The 15685-nt window shown below is 32.7% G+C and overlaps 5 protein-coding genes across 9 annotated transcripts; 2 read left to right on the forward strand and 3 right to left on the reverse strand.

Moving 5' to 3' along the window:
• Positions 1-22: 22 nt before the first annotated feature.
• Positions 23-4145, forward strand: Cul2 (cullin 2). Of its 3 annotated transcripts, none has more exons than XM_076327861.1 (8): positions 23-108; positions 1018-1210; positions 1300-1798; positions 1880-2059; positions 2139-2357; positions 2431-2601; positions 2692-3633; positions 3710-4145. In XM_076327861.1, the coding sequence occupies exons 2-8, from the start codon at positions 1092-1094 to the stop codon at positions 3839-3841; spliced, it is 2262 nt and encodes a 753-aa protein (XP_076183976.1). In that variant the 5' UTR covers positions 23-108; positions 1018-1091; the 3' UTR covers positions 3842-4145. The 3 variants fall into 3 exon arrangements, with proteins under 3 accessions (XP_076183976.1, XP_076183975.1, XP_076183973.1); XM_076327860.1 differs by having other exon boundaries at positions 48-396; XM_076327858.1 differs by having other exon boundaries at positions 49-347.
• On the reverse strand, positions 2454-6135 carry LOC143155303 (uncharacterized). The gene is made up of 3 exons (XM_076327886.1): positions 5533-6135; positions 4949-5151; positions 2454-4875 (listed from the first exon to the last, which is right to left on the reverse strand). Exons 1-3 carry the CDS (start codon positions 5744-5746, stop codon positions 4537-4539), a joined length of 756 nt encoding a protein of 251 aa, XP_076184001.1. The 5' UTR covers positions 5747-6135; the 3' UTR covers positions 2454-4536.
• Positions 6136-6300: 165 nt separating this feature from the next.
• Positions 6301-8997, reverse strand: Prbp (Prenyl-binding protein). 3 transcript variants are annotated; one of them, XM_076327883.1, is made up of 6 exons: positions 8883-8997; positions 7742-7852; positions 7369-7585; positions 7169-7231; positions 6839-7096; positions 6301-6743 (listed from the first exon to the last, which is right to left on the reverse strand). In XM_076327883.1, exons 3-6 carry the CDS (start codon positions 7476-7478, stop codon positions 6662-6664), a joined length of 513 nt encoding a protein of 170 aa, XP_076183998.1. In that variant the 5' UTR covers positions 7479-7585; positions 7742-7852; positions 8883-8997; the 3' UTR covers positions 6301-6661. The 3 variants fall into 3 exon arrangements, with proteins under 3 accessions (XP_076183998.1, XP_076183999.1, XP_076184000.1); XM_076327884.1 differs by lacking the exons at positions 7742-7852; positions 8883-8997 and having other exon boundaries at positions 7386-7535; XM_076327885.1 differs by lacking the exons at positions 7742-7852; positions 8883-8997 and having other exon boundaries at positions 7315-7452.
• On the forward strand, positions 8883-13903 carry LOC143155289 (uncharacterized). Its single transcript, XM_076327857.1, has 7 exons — positions 8883-9041; positions 10215-10644; positions 10728-10961; positions 11034-11305; positions 11387-11545; positions 11633-11846; positions 11929-13903. Exons 2-7 carry the CDS (start codon positions 10256-10258, stop codon positions 12968-12970), a joined length of 2310 nt encoding a protein of 769 aa, XP_076183972.1. The 5' UTR covers positions 8883-9041; positions 10215-10255; the 3' UTR covers positions 12971-13903.
• Positions 13819-15656, reverse strand: LOC143155296 (putative dimethyladenosine transferase). The gene is made up of 5 exons (XM_076327875.1): positions 15453-15656; positions 14794-15160; positions 14328-14673; positions 14147-14253; positions 13819-14038 (listed from the first exon to the last, which is right to left on the reverse strand). Exons 1-5 carry the CDS (start codon positions 15508-15510, stop codon positions 13996-13998), a joined length of 921 nt encoding a protein of 306 aa, XP_076183990.1. The 5' UTR covers positions 15511-15656; the 3' UTR covers positions 13819-13995.
• Positions 15657-15685: the final 29 nt, after the last annotated feature.

Raw genomic sequence — 15685 nt, forward strand, 5'->3', positions numbered from 1 at the left:
CCTCCAAAAACCCAGAAAGTCAAGATCAAAGAGGAAAAAACATGGCTATGTGATGTTATTGAGAAATTCGAGACAGTTCGATGTGTCGCATTTACTTCTTTGATCATTGTAAGAAACATTGAAAGTTTTTATCTTTCATGAGCGCGTCATTTTTTGTCAGCGAAGCAAACAATTTTTAAAAGTGAAAGTGAAAGAAAAGGGGCAAGATAAGGATAAATAGAGGAATGTGTTCGATCAAGACGAGTCATAGTAAATGTCATGTATTTTGCGACAGGGAATGATTCGAACGCAATATCGAAGTTAAGAGTGCTGGAGGGATTCGTCTTAACGGAGATTAAAATCGATTGGTAATCGCGTCTTTAAGATTATATAGATCACTCTTTCTACGAGTTTTTGGTTAGTGGTTTTGATCATGACCATCTGGGTGGTACCAGTCAACTGTAGCTTGTAACACGCGTGTGTGATTTATAATTCGTTCAATGATCAGATCGAGACGTCTCATTTAAATATTTGATTTTAATTATGATAATCACTTACAATTTTAATAAAAAATGATCATTCACGGTTCACGTTCAATGACGATTCGTGAACGATTTTCATCGTTCGATTGAAACGTATAGTGCTATTTTCAGTGCTGATCAGTTTAATTCACTTGCACTAGAAAAATATTCTAAGAAATAATTTTCTGCAGACATACGTTATGCGTAGAAAAGGTGTTTAAATGAAAAAAACTTTGGGATGGCCATGAAATGAAAATGAGTTTACTATGTATTTTACTTTTATGTTATTTTTAAACTACTGATGTATGAAACGCTTGAACAAAGCCTTGTAAATTCAGTCTTTGTCTATAGTACACAAATTATTCTTGGAATATATTTTAGGTGCTCAATTTTTAATGTTGTTTAGTCTTTTGATATTTAACCTATATCCAACTATCTTATTAATAATTTATCACTTTCCTTTGGTACTATAAAAGGATTACAACTCTGTATTGTTTGTTGATATTACTTTTTGTAGGTTTGCAAGTTTAATATTTGTATCATAGAATTTATATATTTAATTCCTTGGTGCTCTCTTGATCTTATAAAAGGATGTCACTGAAACCTAAGCGAGTTAATTTTAAACAAACATGGAACGTATTGGAAGAAACTGTAAAATGTATAATAACATTATCAAATGTTCCACGTGCAACATGGAATGATAGATTTAGGTATTTTCTGATATTCTTTTTATTATAACCCAAAATTTATAATGATGGATAAATTTTTATTTAAATATATGGTTTATATTTTATTTCAGCGATGTTTATTCTTTATGTGTGGCATATCCAGAACCACTTGCCAATGAATTGTATGACGAAACAAAAAAGTTTTTAGATAGTCATGTCTTCCAGCTGTTAACAAGAGTAGGTGCCCAAAGTGAATCTGGTTTGCTACAGGCATATTATCGTGCCTGGTGTGAATATTCACAGGGCATTAATTACTTGCATCGCTTGTACTTATACTTAAATCAGCAACATATTAAAAAGCAAAAGCTTTCGGAAGCAGAACTTATCTATGGCACGTCTTCCGTTATGTCTGCTAATTACCAAGAGCAAATGGAGATAGGTGAACTTGGCTTAGATATTTGGAAGAAAAGAATGATTATACCATTAAAAAAACAATTAGTCTCTCAACTGTTAGATTGTATTCATGCAGATAGAGTTGGTAAAGCTCAGTTAGCAAATACAGAAGTTATTTGGGGTGTTATACAAAGTTTCGTTAGAGTTGAAGAGTATAAATTAGTGGGACAACTGGATGTAATTATTCGTATTATATTATATTTTGTCCAATGTACATGCTTGTCACAAAATTATCTTATATAATTTATCTTGTTCTAGATGTATCAAACAATATTTGAAGCACCCTTCCTTGAGGCTAGTGGGGAATTTTATATGAGGCATGCATTTACATTACGTGAACAATCTGATATAACGCATTACATGGAAAAAGTTACATCACAACTCATACAAGAAAAGCTTCGTGCTCTTAAATTTCTTCACACGAGCTCTGTGGCTAAAGTATGCTTTTTTTCTTATGTGTTACATGAGAAGTCAATTAATTTAAAGTAGTTGGTTGTTCGACAGTAATATTTTGCAGGTGAGACAGTGCTGTGAAGAAAAGATGATAGCCTCGCACATGACCTGGCTTCATGCTGAAGCAGAGAATATGATAGAAAATGAATGTAAAAGAGATTTATCCCTCCTGTATCCATTGTTGAGGCCATTACCTGTTGGCTTAACTCCACTTGTACAAAAACTTACCGAACACATCACTCAACAAGGTTTAAAAGCAATTGGAAATATACAAGGAGAAAATGTAAGGCAATGACAAAGATATATTTACTATTTGTAAAAACGATACAGTACTTTATAATTGCAATATAAAATAGGTACACACGCAATTTGTGGAAGGTATGCTGAATGTACATCAAAAATATTCGGAATTGATTAAAGACGTGTTCACAGCCGACTTAGCCTTTATGGCTGCTCTCGATAAAGCTTGTTCAGCTGTTGTGAATCATAGATTAGTTCCACGGCAACCGGCTAGAGCACCTGAACTAGTGAGTAACTTTATAGTTACTGGTTGTTACTAGTAAATAAGTACACTATAATTAATCAAAACTTTGTTACATATAACATTTCCAATATAGCTAGCTAAGTACTGTGATTCCTTACTGAGAAAATCAGCCAAGGCCACATCAGAAGTGGAAGTTGAAGAAAAACTAAGTCGTTGCATCATCGTATTCAAATATGTCGATGACAAGGATGTCTTTCAAAAATTTTATTCGCGTATGTTGGCAAAGCGATTAATACATCAACATTCGCAATCGATGGATGCCGAAGAATCCATGATTGATCGTTTAAAACAAACCTGTGGTTACGAATTTACGAGCAAACTTCACAGGATGTTTACCGACATTTCAGTTTCGAAGGACCTGACCGCCAAATTTGCAGTCAGTTTAAGAAAAGGAGATAGAGAAAATCAATTAGGCATAGGTATTTCAATGTACGTACTGCAAGCAGGCGCGTGGCCGTTAACCTTAACATCGTCCCCAAGATCATTTCATATTCCACAACAATTAGAAAAGTCTATACAAGCGTTCGAAACTTTTTATCATGCACAATTCAGCGGGCGTAAACTCACTTGGTTGCATCTCCTTTGTCAAGGCGAGCTCAAGTTGAATTACTTAAAGAAACCTTATTTGATTGTTGTGCAAACATACCAAATGGCATTGTTGTTTCTTTTCGAGCAGTATAATTCGATACAGTGCCGCGAAGCTGCCACATTGTTACATTTGTCGCATGATCAACTGGTTAAACATGCCGCCAGTTTGGTCGATTGTAATATTTTGATGAAGTCAACATTAGAACTAGAAGAGGATACACTTCTGACGCTCAATTTTGATTACTCCAATAAGAGAACGAAATTCCGCATAACTGTTGCATCACAGCGGGATGGACCACATGAAAGTCACGACATAGTGGCTACACATCGCAGCGTCGATGAAGACAGAAAATTGTACCTGCAAGCTGCTATAGTTCGTATTATGAAGAGTCGTAGGCTTTTAAGACACAATCGACTTATACAAGAGGTGAAATTTTATTTCGACATGATGTTCGTGGTAGTTGAACTAATTAATACAACTAAACATGATGTTATTGTTCCAGGTACTAAGTCAATCTAAAGTTACATTTGCACCCTCAGTTGGCATGATCAAAAAATGTATTGAAGCCCTCATAGATAAGCAGTACATTGAACGTACGCCGAATAATGCAGATGAGTATTCGTACATCATATAATTTTATTGTACCATCTGTCACCATAATTTATTTAATTTGGGATGCCCTTGATCGTTTATAATACAAAAAAACATTTACTAACATTTCATTGAAACAGTTAGCTACTGTAGGTTTTTCTCTGCTCGAATATCTTGATAAAAGAACTTGTTGGTGATACTGTCCAAATCAAATCTCTCTCCTGTTTGGAAGATCAAAAGAAGCATCCCGAATTGCTTACTTGCTCCAAGATCAACCAATTAATAACTTAGTTGATTCAATGATTTGTAATACATGCACACCGAATAAAGCTAACATTACTATTTTATGTTTGGGACAATCTTTTTCATTGGTTTCCCAAGGGTAAAAATTTAATTTTGATTTGTAATATACAATTAACATTGCTTATTTGGGATTCATTGAACCCACAAGAAGAATAAATCTATATTCTTACAAAATCTACATAACAATATTCAAAGTATTTTGAATTTTAATATTTGCCCTGTTATCAATGATATATCTCTGGTCCTGTATTTTTAAATTACTTATAATGTACCAGTTGAAATTGGTAATAACATTGCACAATATATGATAAAACTCAAGTGACATTGCAAAGAGTCGTTTGTAGTAGACATTTTGTCTCTTACAAATATTATGTAATATGAGAAAAGAAATATTGTTGGCGTGCTACACTATAGTATAGGCCTGGAGTGATATCATTAGGAACGTGGAGTTTTCAGTTGTAACAGCTCTGGATCTAGCAAAGGATTGTCATCTGTCTCCGATTCCAATGGTTTGTTCATACTATTGACCACAAGAGGCGATGCAGTGGCTGTATTACTGTACGGTGAAAAACCTGCCCATTCCATACCAAGATATATAGGTGGTGGGCTACCCAATGGTGGTTCCAGTAGCAAATGATCGGACTGTTGCTGCTGTTGTTGTTGTTGTTGGACTTCTTGACAATCAGAAGGTGGTAAATGCGAAGTCAAGTGAGTGGTTACTTTACACTGCTTTTCCTGTTTTCGCCACTTTGCCCTTCTGTTTTGAAACCATACCTAGAAACAGTGAACATTGAAATTGGTTATCCACAATAATTATCCTTTAAATATCAAAGAGTACAGTTATTACCTGCACTCTGGCCTCTGTCAACTGGATACGCAATGCAAGTTCTTCTCGAAAGAATACATCAGGATAATGTGTTTTCTGAAAGGCTCTTTCCAACTCCTCCAACTGGAAATTCGTGAATGTGGTGCGATATCTACGCTGCTTTCTCTTACCAACTCCAGACGATTGTCTATCATCACTTCCTGGGCTTGGTGAAAAGTCATAGGCTATAAAAACGCACAGGACCTATCAATGCAGTGATTTAAACACACGACTTTCTCAGTGTGAAATCAACTATACGATATTACTGTAAAAATGAATGTGTGCTAGACAGACGAAACACAGAGGCGCGAGGCACTCTTGGCAAGTTCAGGAACTGTTTTGCAGACTCACGCACTGCACGCTGCACTTAATCGTGTTGAATTCACACGGAGTAAAATGGTTCATAACGGTTAAACTGATTACCACTAACTCTATTTAAAACAAGGGCTGCCGATTCGCTTAATGCATTTAGCAATAATTTAATTGAAGACTGCCCCAACTTACGGGCCGACAGGTAGAGAGTGGCAGTTAATTAAATCAGGTCTGGGGTGGCAGGGTGCACTTACAGAATTTTGTTGGAAAGCAAACCGAGGAAGATTGCGCGCCTATCAGACCAGCTAGAGCAGTCGACTGTAGATCTCCTCCAGCATTGATCTCGTCTGGTGCTCCAGCAGAAGCGACGATCGCCCCAGCTGATACCAATGGATCACGCGGTGCGCCCACTAAAAACAGTTGCCTGCCACTTTCATTCGCACCGTCTTCTTCTTCCTTCAAATCCATTGCGATACACTTGGTTTCCGGTGATCGTTTAATTAATTAAACACTGAATAGACGACGAACGGCAGACCGATGAAGGATAGGCTAATGGTAATTGAATCACTACCAGGTTGAGAAGTTCGTGTGGGTACCACAGCGGCTCCGCAACTCCGCTATTTCTTTTCTCTTTTCCTCCTTTCTTTCCTTACACCTGTGCGATGTAGACAAGGTAGGGGATAGAGTATATTCAACATGAACTCCCTCAAGAGGGGTAGTGAAGCCTCAAAAATGTATTGCTTGTACACCACGAATCAATAGCACGGGTGTACGGTGGAAAAAAAGGTAGATCCAGCTCTTCTCATATGTTCGTTTGCGTTTTACAAAGAATTCAAATTCGTAAATTCGCGTATAATTATGATCGATTTTTCGGTACTAAAATACATGAACCGACGAACGATTATAAATGTATAAAAACTCGAAATGTATTTTATTAAATTAATCATGCAACACATAGTTTTAAATGTTCAATAATAATTTTGATGAAAAGGACATCTTAAATGTATAACTTAAAACACAAATTTTTTATACATATTTCTTTATTAGATCAGTGTAGTGTATTACAATATGTACAAAATTTACTACATCCATCCATATTTAATAAATAAAGATGCATTGTGCCTTAAAAGTGCACGTTTTACAGTTCAAGCATTACCACAATAAGTCTTTATTAGCTTTATTTTAAAACAGAAATAGTGCTATTATTTCCATGGTTGTGAAAAAAATACACTTAGCACATGCATATCACAGTAGGTGCATAAAGTAAAATGTTTAATATAAACTTTGTTTAAAGTTATCATTATCTGTAGTTTTCCATCTCGAGTGTGTATTGAAACACATTAGTTGGACCCATGTTGTATTATCAAGATAAAATGGAAACTTTTAGATATAAAATAGACGAACTCTACTGATAGAAACTAAGAGATCATCATCAAAAAATTTTGTCTCTATCACAACATTTCCGCTAATTATAAATATAAAAAGAAATAATTATAAATTATATAAATATATTCTTAAAGTTTAAAAGTCAAATTTAATAATGATAAAATACATTCTTACTTTAATACATCGGCAGGCATCATTTGACTTTCTGGTGCAGCTTGAATTGCACTTTGCCATGTATTTGTACTGTTAGGTATTACAAATCCAAACTCAAAAAACCATTCCTCTAGACAACGTCCTTTAAATAACACCTTTTGCTCTAACCTAAATCTTTCCATTGGTTCTGCTGAACTGAAATTAATCTCCCGCGATACTGCTCGACATTTTAAAATTTTTTTAGGCACCCTTGCTTCGTGTTCTACTTCAGGCACGGACCTTTAAACAATTCGTTTTATTATGTATAGAGAGTGCTACATTTCAATGACATTTATAGTTTATCATACATACAAATCTTCGTTTCCCTGCCACAATATTTTACCGTTGTCGGCATCTCGTAAATTCATCCAATTTCTGCAATAAATGACAATTAAGGAAACTAATTGTATGAAAAATAAAAGCGAAAAACGTAGATAACTTTTACAACTTGTTCTAACCTATGAACTGTCAATTTTATTTTCAATTAACTTAAAAGAAATATAAATGTTTACTTGTTGAAAAAGGATACACTTGAAAACCCTTTAAAATATCTTCGCCCCGAGAAGGCATGCTTAATTTTACGTGTTGCTAAATTGATTTTATTAATACTGAATACAAACATACAATCGATCAAGGAACTATCGATTGCCTACAATGTTATTTCAAATAGAAAACAACTACCAACTTAAGTAACATCGAATAATTTCCGATATTTTCGGTTGAGTGAGCCTAAAACAAATTAAATATATACTGCATAGAATTAAAGAGCAATAATATAATTGTTTACAACATGCAATGTGTAGAATACTGTTAGCACTTAATGTACTACGAAGTAGGATTGCTCTATAATTTAAAATAAAAGAAAACCTTTTCTATAATAACTACCTATGTTCTGTTGCATCTAAGAACACAGATTCGTGCCATGAGAGGGAGCGCCTTATACCAATCACACGTTCTTTCTTTCAGCAAGCATCTTAGTTGGTACAGGTGCTGCAACTTTTGTTTTAAACGGAACGAATTAATACCGTTGAGTGCATATAGTGTGCTAAAAGTAAATTGAAAATGATAAACGTTCAAGAGGAAACAGTCCATACTAAGAATTTTTTGCAAAAGTAAGAAAATGTAAAAAAATATTTTACCTGATGCTTACGATATTTTTACGTAAATGTGATAAAATATAATAATATATAATGCATTAATAATTTCAGGTCTATTTTCTATGTATTTGAAGTTTAATGTTGAAATGTTGATCACACTGTTTTGTATCGCCGTTAAGTTAACTGACCCAGTTAAATAACTTAACGGAAATTTACACTGAAATTTGTGTACTATTACTTATTACCGGTATTGTCGAACAATACTATAAGATAATAATGAGCGGTATGGTCAATAAACGTTAACAAAGGAAAAAAATAGAAGTTTAATTTGAAAAAATGAATATAAATTTAATTGAAGTTGATAAACATGTTTTATAAACAAACTCCGTGAATACACAAGGCCGTATTAATAAGAGGCTATTCTACGAAACACATACTATAAAATTTATACAAGTTGATTAGGAGAAAAAAATATAGGACGATAAAACATACAAAATAACAAAACAAAGTATTCTTAAAGATGGAAACTAATTAATCAGATAAGTTATGTTGATTTATGTTAGTAATATCGGATTTAAGATTGTTAACAATAATATTATAATTATATAAATTCCTAAATTTTCGATTTTTATGTTTTCTTCTACGTGTTGAATTAATTACTTCAATTTTCTATCGTTATTAACTTTACTAACTCAAAAAAAAAATCTTTGAAATCGTTAAATTCATAAAACATATTACATGAGGATTCACAATGTATTTGACCTATGATGCATCCCTGGCTAGAGTATTATATCGACATAGTGGACCAATGAATTTTGATCACGTGACATACCTATTTACATCCAACTTCATGTTCTCACGAAACGTACTATAGTGTCGTGTATACCCTAGGAACTTTTATTCGAGCCATCATTGACAATAATTCTTACCTTCGTTTAATATCTGTCTCACTCATGGCATTATGCTACACCAGTTTCCGCTTTGTGATCATGGGCTTCTGTAAGAATGCTCTAAGGTAGCTACACGAAGACGTTAATTGCGATTCGTATTGAAGCTGATATATAGATTTTCCTCCAAGTTTTCCAAAGGTAAGACATATCCATCGAACTGCATGATTTATGGGAAAAAATAGTGACATCGATAATCAATAACAAGTTGAATAAAATGGAAACATACCGATTATCAAACAGCTTTATGACGCCTTCTTTCCCCTCCGTGTGACGTATTTTTTTCTTTCTTTTTTTTTTAAGAAAAGAGACTTTGGAAAGTTGACTCGTTCTTATCGTTACTCGTCGAAATTTAAGTCTAGAAAGGTTTGTCGTATTATGATACTACTGCATCGTAAATGTGATAGATTGACTCTGATGAACAAGTAAATAGCATCGTTTATATTTTACGCTATATCTGCATTGAGTACTATATCATTGATATTATCCAATGACACTTTTTTCTAACCATTGTTATGATTTTTTGATAGTATTTTCTATACCAGAATGTTTTGAAATTTATGAATACTCAACTTTTCTTATGCAAAGTTTAGTTTGTAAATTGTCTGGATCTGAGTCATAGTCTGTCTCAAATTAAAATGTTCAATCATGTTAAAACAAATATATTTTTACTCTGTTTCTTCAATTTGTCAAATTTCCTTTTCTTTATATCACCAGATACTGTAACAATTATATTCTGTTCTAGACTTGAATTAAGTAATATTTTGTATAACCATGTATAATAGTCAGTAATAATGTTGTAAAAATCATTAAAATTACTAATATGCATTTAATACATTGATTTAGTAAGTAGTTATATTTTTATTATCACATTTCTCAGGATTTCTAAAAGAATATATACACCTGTATAATATCTATAAGGATTTATTATTCTTAATAACCATTCAATGGTTATAATAATTGCAATAGAATATTTCTTTTAAATTTTTTTTTCAAAGACATGATTGTTTGTATATATTAATTTTTAATGTGTAATTCTAAAGTGTTATATTACTTCAATATTGAAAAGGACGTAATATATTGTCAAGTAATCATCATTTTTTAATATTGTATAACAAGATAATATTTTCATAGTTTTGATATTTACTTTAGTACTTGTATGAATATTTTAAGTATTATTAAAATATGTATATTATAATTTAATCTTTACTCTGTCAACTATTTTAGTTAAATTATTATATGGATTTATTAAATTAATTGTAAGCCTGCTAGGAATAATTTTATTTTAATATAATATAATGTAATATGTTTCAGGCCAGTACCTTTTAATGGAAGGGCAGGCGCATTAATTCATAATGGAAGGTCCATTAGAAGTAAAAGATTCTGCTACAGGTGCAGAAGAACCTATTAAGTCAGAAGCACCTGTACAGAATCCAGATAGTAGTGACCGAAGTGATGGTGCAGTATCACCTCCCCCCAATTGTAGCATTTGTTTAGGCAAACTAGTAAATACTTCATTTACGGATAGTTGCCTTCATCAATTTTGTTTTACTTGTCTACTTCAATGGTCTAAAATAAAAACAGAATGTCCATTATGTAAGCAGACATTCAAATCAATCATACACAATGTTAGGTCAGAAGAAGATTACGATCAGTATCATGTGCCTAGAGAATTGGCTACTTTGGATATTAATTTTGAACTTGGACATGATGTGGACGTCACTGGACATCGTTTTCATTACAGGTGCCAAATAAAACCTTGACTCCATCTTAGCACTCAATGTTAAACATGTAATATATGTAATAGTAAAATTGAATTTATTTCAGAACAACAGTGATAGGACACCATCGACGTCCGCATGAAGTAGTGCTTAATCCAGAGCAAGTGGCAAGAAGAGAACAACTACCAAGCATAGGACCTCAAGTCTCATTGGGAGAGCGTTTACGTAGACGTACGAATCCAGCCGGTTATCGTCGTACCATTTATAGACGTGGAATTTGGGCCTCTTCATTACCAGATGCATTTGGACGTTTTCGTGAATGTAGTCCTGAGTACTATCGGTCAGTCGCTATTAGTCTATCTGTCGCATAAAACGTCAGTCTTGTTGTAATAACTGCAGAATTTATTTACAGGAGAGTGCCAAGAGAATTAAATCGACTTATACCATGGTTAAATAGAGAATTACACGTGTTACTTAATAATAATACTTCACAGGTTGCATACGTATTCAGAGTTATATTGGATGCTCTTAGTCAGTATGATATTAGAAGCCCCCAATTTCGAGATATAGTACGTCCTTATTTCGGCACGTTCACGGATCACTTTGTACACGAACTACTCACTTATGCACGAACTAACTTTGATTTGATTGGGTATGATCAGTCTGTGGTCTATTTACCCCAAGGTGCATAATTTCATTACAGTTATTTATATTTTATAAATAATACTTTATATTCTTTTTACTCGAAATTAATGTTTGTTATAGGACTTTCCAACGAATATGTATCAAATATTGTATCACCTCCATCTAGTAGTAGTAGTACCAGTTCTGACGACTCGGATGTTCGAGTTCTTGATGAAGCCATTGATCTCAGAATGAACGTCGTAACACCTAGTGTCGGACCTCATACGATCAGCATACCTGGTAAGTTTTGATTTATTCAATATCTTTTTTTTTCATATTTAATTGTGGAATATAATTCACATTTATGAAAAATATTTGTTTAATTAGGCCCAAGTACTGTGGGACAAATGTTCCAATTCGATATTTCATATAATGTACCGGATGTATTAACTATTTCTTCTGATACCTCCATCTCAGACAATGACTGTGAGGTGATTGGTTATGTCAAACCTCGTCATGAAAGAACACCGGAAATTATAGAATTAATGTCTTCGGATCCTGAAGAAATAAACATTTCTCAAGTATCAACCGATAACGCACAGTAAGTAAATAGTATTTCTTTTCGAAATGTTTAATTTCAAATAAAGTAATTTCTGAAAGTAACGGTTTAATATTTTTATTAGGTCTTCCACATTTACTTTTTATGCAGACAACACCCAACCAAGTACATCTCACTCCACCAAGAAAAAAGCTTCAATTTCTTCGTTTACAGAAAGTAATACTGATTCGGATAGCGATTATACTTGTAGGAGAAGCAGAAAGTATCAAAGTCGCGCCAAGAAATCGAAAAGAAGTACAACTACCAAAAGACGCAATCGTTCAGTTGAAACAAGGACTCGTAACCGAGCAAGTAGTAATTTGTCCAGCTCTGGAGAAAGTGATTCCAGGAAAAGAGGTACAAGAAGAAATACTCGGCGCACGATAAAAAATAGAATAATTAGTAGTAGCGACTCCATTTCCCATGAAACTGCATCAAAAATGATCGAGGAAAAAAAATCGAGAACTTCGCAATATTCTGCGAAAGGTACCGTACGTGTTCGTAAAGATTTGATTAAAAAAGAAAATCGTTACACGGATGATGAGTCGTTTAGTAGCGATAGTAGCAGCGAGTCCGATGAAAACACTAATAATGCAAAATCCCGAACATTAAGAAAATCTAAAAGAAGCTACACTACTAGTTCGAGTGATTTCGATATGGGTAGAAGTGAAAGGGTGACCAGAACTAGAGGTAAAATAAGACGAGCATCAGTTGCAAAAGATTCTTATCGAAAAGAACCGCGATATAAGGATGATACACAGTCTATGTCTAGAAGCAGCAGCACCTCTTCATACGCATCTCAAAAAGAGAAAAGGGTTAGTTCCAGACGACGGGAATCTCAACGAAATGTGAGTGACGATGATAGCACTTCAACGATTAGAGATATATCAAGAAAAGAACGCGAATTATTACCTAAAACAATAGTGACAAGCCAGAGTAGTTCAGATTCTGAGGAAGATCGTTACCGATCGCATAGTCAGTGTAGTAATTATTCAAATAAATCGTATACGCGTAAAAAAAAATCTAAACATAAAGATAGACATAAAAGCAAAAAGAAGAAACGATCTAGCAGTAGAACATATAATTCATCGATGCGATCACGATTGACTCGACGACATCCTGTTTAAAAATTGAAATGTACGCAGCATTGAGACATTCCGATTCGAAGAATGATTCAATTAGATGAAAAGTAAAGAGGAATGTGTAACTCCTATGAAAGCAAGGAGTCATAGAAGATCTCAGGGTAACACCAAATCAAAATCGATGAAAACACGACGATGCATTTGATTTTTAATTAGCTCAAACATAGAAAGATGTTACTTATATCATTTAATTGAAAATTTATCATTTCTTTTAAGCAGTCGTACGTGCATAAAGTATAAACGATGAAGCATGGTGAATTTGTATTAGTTCTTCACGGTTTAAAATCAACATTTTTCATGATTATATAACCATCGATAAGAGAACTTTAAGACAGAAACATATTGCACTATACAAAATATGCGATCCTATTGTTTCATTCTTTTGCTTTTTAAATGAAATGGCTTCCATTTGTGTTGTAAAACAATATATAAAGACTCTGTATAAAAAGTTCCAACATTAACTAATAGATTTTCCTATTTATAATTCTTTCTTTAGTGTACATTAATTGAATAAAAAAAAGTACCCAGATTCAATGTTAAAACTTTGGATAATGCGTGAAAGAAGGCAAAGCATATTCTATACATGAAAATAATTACAGAGTATATAATACCTCACCATTATCTTCATCAATGTACAACAATCTTGGGTATATTTCTTTACGATCTTGATTCCCAAAGAATGTTTGTAAATATACATGTATCTTATAAACAAATAATTTAATTAAAAGTTTACACGGATATAATTTTTTTGTAAAGTAGATAAACCTAGAAATGTTATATGTACATTATACATGTTATACGTAAATCATAAGGTAACTGGTTTGTAACAGGTAATAATGATTTTTCCTTTTTTTCTCAAAATTATTACATATATTTAATATTGATTTAAAATTTACATCACGATGTCACTTTTATGTTATTTAGACAATTTTATTTATTTTTTTTGTGAATGCAATACACTCTTTTTAATATGCAATATATACTTCTTTTTAAACGATTCAAACTTTTAATTAAGTAAAATGCACTCCCTTTGCGTTAAATGCGTGTAAAAGGCTAAAATAAAAATTTTGTTATATAATTAAACATATTGTGCATTTGGTCAGAATATACCAATATAATGTCCATAACCCTTTTGAAATTAAGTTTAAATACAATTTATACCTGATAAAATCATCTATATCCATAGTTCTAGCACGTTTATTTTCAGCATTTGCATTTTTCAAAATAATGTTTATCATCATTTTAATGTCAAATCCGTCTGGCACTTCCTGAATATTGTGTCAAAAAAGAATTTGTAAATATATAAAAGTATTTGCCCTATCATACCTATTATATTACACACCTTGTTGTTCAGACTACAATGGAGTTTATAATTTTCCTCCAACATTGTCAACACTGTAGTTTGCTTAAATGCTGCAGAAAGTGTTTTATTTTTTCTAATAAATGCAATTCGTGTCAAACCATCCCATTCTTGATAATTAATTGGAGGTGGTGGGTTACGTGGTTCTATTCTAACTACATTCGATTCTACTTTTGGTGGAGGTCTGAAGTTATTTTTTCCCACTTTCATAAGTAAGTCTACTCGTGCCAACAATTGAGTATTTATACTTAAACGGCAGTATAATTTATCACCTGGTTTTGCTACTAAACGCTCAGCAAATTCTCTTTGAAACATAAGTACAGCACATCTGCAGAAAATAATGTGCTAATCAAGCCCATTTCCTCTTGTGCTTCTTATATGTTAGAAATTAGCACAATACTTTTAAAACTAATTATTTAATTTCTTTATTAATTCCATTATAAATTACCTGAATAATGGTCTGTGTAAAAGTAATTTAAACACTAAAGGAGATGATATTTGATAAGGTATATTGGCAACACACAAGTCAAAGAATGGCAATTCTGTCTTTAAAACATCCCCTATCATAATTTGTAGTTTTGATTGATATGGTGTACCTTGAACACGTTTCTGTAATTCGGCCACCATTCTTGTATCTACCTCACATGCTATTACTTTCTTGGCTTTGTCTAATAGTTTTACTGTCATATTGCCAGTACCAGTACCTATTTCTAATACAATATCTGTTGATCTGACAGCAGCTTTCTCAACCATACTCTGAATTATAAGTGGATTTTTTAAAATGTGTTGTCCAATATCCGTGTTAAACAAGATACCTAATATGTATAAATCAATATAATTAAATTGTGCATAACAATAACTATTGATTCTTCAACTTGATGTAGAATGTTGTTACACATAAATAACATTTTAACTATTAATCTGTTCATATAACATTCTATTACAAAATAGAGCTAAGTAAAATATTCTTCACAAATAGTAAATAATACTAGATAAAATATTTTCCTGACAAAAGTTTAATCCATTATAATTGTAGCAAAATATTGCAACTCTGTTGCAAAGTTACTTTACATATGTAACTACAAAAGTATTGCTAATATTTCGTACCCTGTTTTGCAATTTCCTTATGAACGCGGGTTTGTTTCTGCATACGTATTTTTGGCATTTTGCTAACAATATGACTACGTATTTATCTTTTTTAATATATATAAAAATAGTATATAAAGTAAATATTTGAAAAAAATATCACGTGTTAATGGTGCGCATAGTAAACGAAAAACAATCCAAATTCTTATATTTAATAGATCGTAATACGACAGGATTAATGCATTTCTATGTCA

This window comes from Ptiloglossa arizonensis, chromosome 2 (assembly GCF_051014685.1).
Source record: "Ptiloglossa arizonensis isolate GNS036 chromosome 2, iyPtiAriz1_principal, whole genome shotgun sequence".
Taxonomy (NCBI): domain Eukaryota; kingdom Metazoa; phylum Arthropoda; class Insecta; order Hymenoptera; family Colletidae; genus Ptiloglossa; species Ptiloglossa arizonensis.

What these genes read in the sequence shown, in the direction of transcription:
- Cul2 (XM_076327861.1), top strand. Translation starts at nt 1,092, where the DNA reads ATGTCACTGAAACCTAAGCGAGTTAATTTTAAACAAACATGGAACGTA. An exon ending in ACATGGAATGATAGATTTAG is followed by an intron (nt 1,211 to 1,299) that starts GTATTTTCTGAT and finishes ATTTTATTTCAG; the next exon opens with CGATGTTTATTCTTTATGTG. An exon ending in CGGCTAGAGCACCTGAACTA is followed by an intron (nt 2,602 to 2,691) that starts GTGAGTAACTTT and finishes TTTCCAATATAG; the next exon opens with CTAGCTAAGTACTGTGATTC.
- LOC143155303 (XM_076327886.1), bottom strand. Translation starts at nt 5,746, where the DNA reads ATGGATTTGAAGGAAGAAGAAGACGGTGCGAATGAAAGTGGCAGGCAA. An exon ending in TTGCTTTCCAACAAAATTCT is followed by an intron (nt 5,152 to 5,532) that starts GTAAGTGCACCC and finishes GCGTTTTTATAG; the next exon opens with CCTATGACTTTTCACCAAGC. An exon ending in TGACAGAGGCCAGAGTGCAG is followed by an intron (nt 4,876 to 4,948) that starts GTAATAACTGTA and finishes CACTGTTTCTAG; the next exon opens with GTATGGTTTCAAAACAGAAG.
- Prbp (XM_076327883.1), bottom strand. Translation starts at nt 7,478, where the DNA reads ATGTTTGTATTCAGTATTAATAAAATCAATTTAGCAACACGTAAAATT. An exon ending in TGGCAGGGAAACGAAGATTT is followed by an intron (nt 7,097 to 7,168) that starts GTATGTATGATA and finishes AATTGTTTAAAG; the next exon opens with GTCCGTGCCTGAAGTAGAAC. An exon ending in ATGCCTGCCGATGTATTAAA is followed by an intron (nt 6,744 to 6,838) that starts GTAAGAATGTAT and finishes ATTTATAATTAG; the next exon opens with CGGAAATGTTGTGATAGAGA.
- LOC143155289 (XM_076327857.1), top strand. Translation starts at nt 10,256, where the DNA reads ATGGAAGGTCCATTAGAAGTAAAAGATTCTGCTACAGGTGCAGAAGAA. An exon ending in TGTAGTCCTGAGTACTATCG is followed by an intron (nt 10,962 to 11,033) that starts GTCAGTCGCTAT and finishes ATTTATTTACAG; the next exon opens with GAGAGTGCCAAGAGAATTAA. An exon ending in TGTGGTCTATTTACCCCAAG is followed by an intron (nt 11,306 to 11,386) that starts GTGCATAATTTC and finishes TGTTTGTTATAG; the next exon opens with GACTTTCCAACGAATATGTA.
- LOC143155296 (XM_076327875.1), bottom strand. Translation starts at nt 15,510, where the DNA reads ATGCCAAAAATACGTATGCAGAAACAAACCCGCGTTCATAAGGAAATT. An exon ending in TTACACAGACCATTATTCAG is followed by an intron (nt 14,674 to 14,793) that starts GTAATTTATAAT and finishes TATTTTCTGCAG; the next exon opens with ATGTGCTGTACTTATGTTTC. An exon ending in ATTGTAGTCTGAACAACAAG is followed by an intron (nt 14,254 to 14,327) that starts GTGTGTAATATA and finishes CACAATATTCAG; the next exon opens with GAAGTGCCAGACGGATTTGA.